This window comes from Penaeus japonicus, unplaced genomic scaffold (assembly GCF_977035675.1).
Source record: "Penaeus japonicus unplaced genomic scaffold, GWHDUDI00000001_assembly GWHDUDI00000026, whole genome shotgun sequence".
Taxonomy (NCBI): domain Eukaryota; kingdom Metazoa; phylum Arthropoda; class Malacostraca; order Decapoda; family Penaeidae; genus Penaeus; species Penaeus japonicus.
In genome coordinates, this window is record NW_028234428.1 from 26,367,166 (window position 1) to 26,374,665 (window position 7,500).

Consider the following 7,500-nt stretch of genomic DNA (forward strand, 5'->3'; position numbering starts at 1 on the left):
AGGGGATGTCATGGGGTGTGGCATCATATTTCCCAGAGATTATGTTTGTAACTATGACAGGTAAGCACCAAATGCATCAATATGTAACTAGTTTTAACATTCTTAGTACTGGAGATTGATGCTTTTTTCAATTAGGTGCTAGGTAAATCAGCTTAGAGACTTAATGTTGAATTGAATTAATTTTAACTGGAGAATCATACTCAGAAAAGGGATGAGTGAGCTTGATTCATTTGCAATTATCAGTGCAGAGGATGCAAGGATTGACAATGATCTTACATGAATTTATATCCCCACAGTGAAGGAGGGAGCATGGAGGAAGAAAGCCCTGAACCTTTAGAATGCGAGGACCTGCTGGAGCATTTATTACAGTATCCCCAGCCTGGCTTACCCCCAGACTTTTCGCCACAGTATCCACGTCTCCATCAACACCACCACCACAACCACATATTAACCACCGACTCGGAGGAAGACGAGGACGACGATGACGATGAGGAGGAGGAAGAGGAAGATGACTCACTTGAGCCTTCACGACATCATCCCATTGGAGGAAAAGTGCAGGTTAGTACTCATGATTTTAATTAAATTTTGTTGTTTTGGTTATTCATTTTTCTGTTTTTTTTTTAATAGAGCAGAAAATGGGGTTCTCATTGCACTCATTGCATGTTTTTTTGTTTGTCTTTTATTTTATTCCGCATCAGATTTACAGGTCACTGCCATGCATAAGATTTGGAAAAAAAAATTATTAATAAAGTTTATTAATTTCCCTAAAAGATGAATAGATGATATGCTTCACAAGATCATCATACTATATTCTGGTTCAAATATCTGAATCTAGAAAGAAGTAATCCTGACATGCTTTTATTAAGCAGCTATGTAGCTTAACCCTCTCTGGACAGGTGGTACACTTCTGTACCACTCATTCAAAAGCCCAGTGGCTGGGCGGCACAATGTTGTGCCAGCCATTTAATTGATTTAGGCCTAAGCGCTCGAAAGCCCTGGCATTGTGACATTCAAGGCTGGAATGCCCCCCTTCGTGAGTGGGTTAAGGCAGGAAAATATTAACATCACTTAAAATCTTTGTCTACCATATACTGTCTTTATAATGTTTTGATTTGGATTGATTCTTTCAAATTAAAAGGGGTTACAGTGAGACTTATATGGAAATAATAACTCAAACTGAGGCATAGCTGGCTGATTATGTAAACCTGATACTGGAATATATTAAGATCAAAAGCCTTCACTAATGTACTGTAATGTTGATTTAAGATTTGCCAGCCAGGAATAAGAAATGACTTGTAGCTTTGAGATGATCTATTATTATAAAATAAATCTAGAAATATTCAGTGCATGAAAAAAACATTATCATGAAAAGTCTTAATTTACTTGATATGGTTTGATACATACCCCAACTTTCGAAAACTTAGATTTTGTTTAACCCACTCACGACGGAGGCATTCCAGCCTTGCATGTCACAATGCCAGGGCTTTCGAACGCTTAGGCCTAAATCAATTAACCCACTCACGCCGGATGACGTGCTGACACGTTTCGTGGTTTTCGCGTCAGCCGCCGCCGACGAGATATCTGGCCAAGGCCGGCGCTCGGGGTGAGCGAGTGCGGCGGAAAACGGCCACATCGGCGCCCCAGGCTCGCGGCGTGCGAGCCGTTCGGATGAAAGCGTTTCGGATGGGTGATGTTTTCGAAAACCTCGGTATAAATGGGTTAAATGACTGGCACCATATGGTGCCACCTGGCCACCGGGCCCTTGAATGAGCGGTACCGTAGTGTACCACCCGTCCAGAGAGGGTTAATATAACATATAGATTTACTACCATAGATCTTCCCCAAATCCATAGAACTTGACCTTACGCTGAGCCAAATTTGATGTCAATATTAGGAACTTTAACTCAGATGAATACATATTTCATCATGGTTGACACATTTTTGACACTTTCAGGTGTTTTTCACAAGGAATGGCCAGATGATCGGCAGGCGGGAGGTTGCTCTCCCCAAAGGAGGGTTTTTCCCCAGCATCAGTATGGGAAGTCTGGACGAGCGAGTCAGAGTTGACCTGCGACCATTGACGGGCTAGTACACAAATTGCATTGGCAACACTTATCTTTCTATCTCATACTATCTTTATTGATGTATTTCACAGTTTTCCTCAGAAGAGTAACATATATGGGTGGCAAATTACATATTCTATATACTGTGTCAGTTTATGACTCTGTGAATATGACTTACATAAGTGACAGAAAAAAGCAAAAAACAAAATAAAAAAATCCAGCCTTATATTAAACATCATTTCCTGTAATCTGTCATATATTGCATCTTTACTCACACATATATGTAAACAGTAATAAGATAATGGAGAGAGAGAAAATGCTTATTCTTATAAGTTCAGGGTCACTTATGTGTACTGACAATAAACCCCAATATTTTTTTATTCTTCTCCTTTTGTTGCTTTAACTCAGTAGAACATCTTATGGTAGGCCATTCTGTATGACTCTGTTAGTATCATAAAACCTTAGGATTGAAACATAGAGAGAGAAGCCTGATCGTCTCTCTGTATAACGGGTGTACAATATTTTTCCTCTGTTATATTACTACAACAGCATTGGTGAGAGTTGCGTAAGAGAGTATGAAGCAATTTTCATTGGATAAAGAGATTAGAGATATTGTGGTGGCTTGTTGCTGATATAACCTCACTGCACAAACTGAAGCGCGTGTATTTGTGTGTGTCGGCATCATGAGGATGGATGTTTTTTTCCTCATTCATTTTCATGTTCTTTTTTAAGTATGACATTAAAAGTCATCATTCAAGTATGGAAGATCATTTTCTAGATTCTGTTGCATTCCTTTTTTTTTAACTGGGTTGTTTCTTTCAAAAAACAAAACAAAAAAATCTTTATTTTACAGAGTAAATACATTATGGTAGCAGCATCTTCTATTTGTGCACTGTTGTGCCTTAGGTTAAGAAAAGTGCATGTAGAAGACCAATTCTTTATACCCATAAAGGTTATTTTAGATTAGGGCTTTATTGATTCGGGAGTATGGTTTTGAATACTGTATCCTCATATTCAGTTTTATTTATACATCATATCTATCATTATCATAATAGATATTCATAAGTGTTAATAGGTAATGCAGCAGAAATTTTGTTTCATTGTTTATGCGATTGATTTATGCGATTGATTGGGCAAATTAAGGAGGGAGACGTAGGTAGTACCATGCAGTGGTAAAGGACTTTTGTAATTTTTGCTACAGGATATTTCTTGCTTGACAGTTGTAACATGGATAAGATAGCACAAGGCACTGCCTGCTTTATAGATATGGTAACAGTGAGGTAAAAACATGGTAGGATACTAGTTACTGTGAAATGAATTTGGCTTTTACTTGCTTATGATTACTTGCTTTCTACACTGCTGCCTGCTTTGTTGCTCCATATGTTGTAGTCATCTACAGGAGGCAAACACAGGATATAAGCAAGAATGCATATTTGATCTTCACATGGTATAAGGTAGCACTCATACGGTCAGAAATATAAATAGCATTGAATTATTGCTCAGACAGCAATTCATACTTGAAAATGCACCATGTTAATGATAACTATAGCTAGGGAGAAACTAGTAGTCTCTCAAGAACAGAGAAAATGTGTGTATACACGGTAGATGTACTGCTCATCATAGAGTGGACTTAAGGAAGTGTGATTTTTCAAATTAAACACTAACAAAATGAGGGTAGCTTCACCAGATAAGGACAAAGAAAACACATTCTCTTATTTTGTCATCATGAAAACACCACATTAGTGTGGTCCAAATTTGCATAAGCATGGTAGTTTCAGAAGAATAGCAGCAAGAATTAGTTTTTCACAAATATATTGTTAAAGACAGAGATAGGAATTCTGTATTCATCACAATGAATAGTAAGAAGTATTTATACAAAGTGATAGGAAAGGCTTTAGCGAAGGAAATGCTAGGACGATCAGTGTTATAGCAAAGCATATAGACATAGTGAAGAGACTATACTCTCCTTAACCCATTCACACCGGGGCTATTCCGGCTCTGAATGGTCAGAATGCCGGGGTTTTCGAATGCATAAGCCTAACACCTCGGGATTCTCGGGTGCACTAGCCGCGAGCGAGATCAAATGTCTCGTCGCCAGCGTCTGACCCAAAAACCACTGAACATGATAGCAAGTCAACTGGCGCGAATGGGTTAAGAGTGATGTGATATATTCATAATGCCTCACAATGGCCATGAGCCAGGTCCAGGAATTTGAGAATGTGCAAGAATTTCATTATAGCTGGAAACCAACAGGGATTATTTATTGTGACAGTTTTCATTTCAGTAGAAGATAGACAAATACAAGTATTTTTTCTATAAGCAGCAAGATTCTTTATGTCAGCGTTTATCTCTAGCATTTCTAGATATTATGGAACTATAAAGAAGTTTGACGGGATACGTATAAGATAAGCAATATCTTATTTCAAAATATACAAAATAATAGATCCCAGTATTACAGTTACTTACAGATATTGTGTATGGAGGAATTGATAGTACCCTCTTTTTATTTATGGTTTTCTATTAACCTTGCTTAATGGTAAGAGAGATGCTATAAAGATATATCTTACCCATTAAGATTTTTAAGTTGTTCTCTTCTCTTTAGTTGATGTAGGGCAGTGAATTTTTTTCCCTCAATGAAATATGAAAGAGATCATCAAAAACAGTAAAATATATATATAGATATATATTTGTTCGATATGTATCATACAAGTATCTGTAGCATTAGAAAATATAGATTCCAAACATAATTTTGGCTCAGTAGAGAAGAATCCTTTTCAAGCAGAAACAAAGCAGATATTCCTCTTGTAAATGTATCCGAAAAAGATGAATGTCTTACAAAATAGATTGGGTGTTTTTGTGTGATATGAGAAAAATTAGTATCCAAAACCAAGACAGTGATGTTGCTCAAGTAATTCTCAAATTTTCCTAGAAAACAATAGGTAGTGTAAAGAATTAATTGCATTTTTTTTCATGAGTTCAGTTCAGTTTGATTGCAAAAGATTAAGGCTGTCATTTTAATCCTGTTTATACTATCATATTTGTGAACTGAACTTATGTATAATTGTTTAAAATGTTCCCTATGTGACAAAGTGTTTCACTTCAGTAGTTTACGGAATAAATTAGTATGATATTTATCAATTTATCAGATGGTAAGCAGTAGGACAGGCATATTCATTACCAGGTTAAAAATGACAGAAATCAATGTATTTCTTTATTTCATAGAGATTTGTATCCCTGGAAATGTTATTGGAATTTCACTAAAGAATGGATAGATTTATTATTTACAAATACAGTGACTTAGTTTGCATAGTTTTGTTAGGATGAAGTTTATACCCTAGATAGACAGACACAAGTTATCCTTATGTGACAAAGAGTATTACTCAGAATGTGATTCTGTGATTTGTGATTCTGTTTCCTCTTAGCAGATGTTTTGCCGAAACTTGGAGAAATACCAGCTACTCCTTGGCAACAACATCTTTGTTTTAAAATAATAGGATGTATTTTTGATGTCATCCATTCCATCCTAGGTTTGCCTTGATGTTTTTTCCATATATAGTGATGATTGATTAATGGGCTATGATAGTGTAGGTGTTATTTAGACTGATGATTGCATTGCAGTTTAGAGAACCAGCAAGGTTATTATATCAATTGTAGACTTGGAGATATATATATGCCATATGAAAAACAGATATAAAGTGGGCATACTTCCTTGTTGCTACAAGTAAGCAAGATTTGGGCGTACGTGGTTTTTCCTTTACCCTCATCAAGTTGAGTTATGGTAAATCCTGTTCTCTATTTATGGCAGTGTGTTGGCTATTCTTTCATTCTATCTTCATGCCCACTGTTTGGATATTTTTTTTATTTTCTATTTTTTCTAGTTTTATTTTTTTTCAATTTTCTTTTTTTTTTATATATATATATATTCATAGCAGGACTTCGTCGGCAAGAAAAAAATGATTCAAATCTATGGTAGAAAATTGGAAATGGGGTTCTTAATGTGTAATATGAAATGAAAAGCATACTTTAACTAATTTCCTGACAAATCATCTACAAACACAAAAATCATTAACCACAATCCATGCAGTTGAAACTTTGAAAGGATGCGCCAGTGTGGTGTTATGCCCAAGTATATATCTCTATACGCTATTGCATAGTTATGGAGGTCAAAATATATACACACACATATATATACACATATATATATTTTTAATCATATTGAATATACCAATTCATGTAGTCCCATAAGATATTAGTCCCACTGTTGTAGCAGTTTCTGTTGATTGTAGATATAATCAAATGAAACTAGATTGCTGAGATGACAGCATTTGCTCTTTTTGGATAAGTAGATCTAAAATGTAGACTTTATAGAGTAGTCATGGCGATACTGTTGTTGAATGTGAACCAACTTATTTCAGGGGAATCTGTTCAAATTGTCCCTTTGGACCACGGAAATGTATTCTCATTATATTGCCATCCTGTTTAGCTTCCACGTGTTCCTTAGACTCAACCTCTCAGCTGCTCTTCTTGATTTTGTCTTGCATACAAATTGCATTGGTCAACAAAAGTCTGAACTTGTATTTGTACAAGTATTACAGAAACACTGCATTTATTTGGCATCCCATGTATATTAATTGAATACAGCAAAGTCTTCAGTTTGAAATATTTATAGGCAAAAGTTTTCATATTATACAAGGTTGTTGCAGGGAAAAGGAATTTCAAAGAATTACATCAAGTTTAGTTACTGTTCAGCTAATAGAAAAAAAAAACATGTCAATATTGAGGAGGGAATATCAGAGATAAAAGCTGTAGTACAATAATTACCGTTAAACAAGCACAAAAAATAAATTTAAAGGTCTTTCACTCCATTCTTGTCAGTGGGACTTAAAGGTTTAAAGAATAAATTAGAAAATGTATGCAATGTAAGATCAGAGTATGCTGCTGAGATTGAAGTACTTTGGTGAGCACTTAGGTTATACAAACATTCCTTTTGAATTATTTTATGTTACATTTATTGTTTTACATTTCTATCATTATCCAAGGTAAATGTTACTACAGTGAAACCTCTCTAAAATGTTTGCAGCAAGCCTATTCATCATCAGTAAAGATACGAGACTGCCCAGAATCAAATGTTAATGTAGAATTAAAGAATGGAGCAAAATGACATGACGTGATATCGCGTCCCCAGCAACAAGTCTGCCACCACATGACATGATATCACGTCACCCGTTGTTAACGGGTTTAACAGTATGGGTATACTATGTGTGTGTATGTATATACATAAATACACACATACATATATATATATATATATATATATATATATATATATATATATATATCTATATATATATATATATATATATATATATATATATATATATGTATGTATGTATGTATGTATGTATGTATGTATGTATGTATGTATGTATGTAAGTAT

The 7,500-nt window shown here is 35.2% G+C and overlaps 1 protein-coding gene across 6 annotated transcripts in view; it reads left to right on the forward strand.

Annotated features, from left to right (window-relative positions):
- LOC122249410 (SPRY domain-containing protein 3) overlaps positions 1 to 6,829 on the forward strand; it is a 19,310-nt gene extending 12,481 nt beyond the window's left edge. For 4 of the 6 annotated variants that reach the window (XM_043010231.2, XM_043010234.2, XM_043010235.2 and 1 more), the window contains exons 8-10: positions 1 to 60; positions 297 to 558; positions 1,955 to 2,241. The exon at positions 1 to 60 is cut by the window's left edge and continues 119 nt beyond it. In XM_043010231.2, the coding sequence (XP_042866165.1) occupies positions 1 to 60; positions 297 to 558; positions 1,955 to 2,089 (457 nt within the window). In that variant the 3' untranslated portion in view covers positions 2,090 to 2,241. Of the gene's footprint in view, positions 61 to 296; positions 559 to 1,954 lie in introns of all 6 variants that reach the window. The other 2 variants (XM_086552207.1, XM_043010232.2) reach the window with 2 other exon arrangements.
- Positions 6,830 to 7,500: the final 671 nt, after the last annotated feature.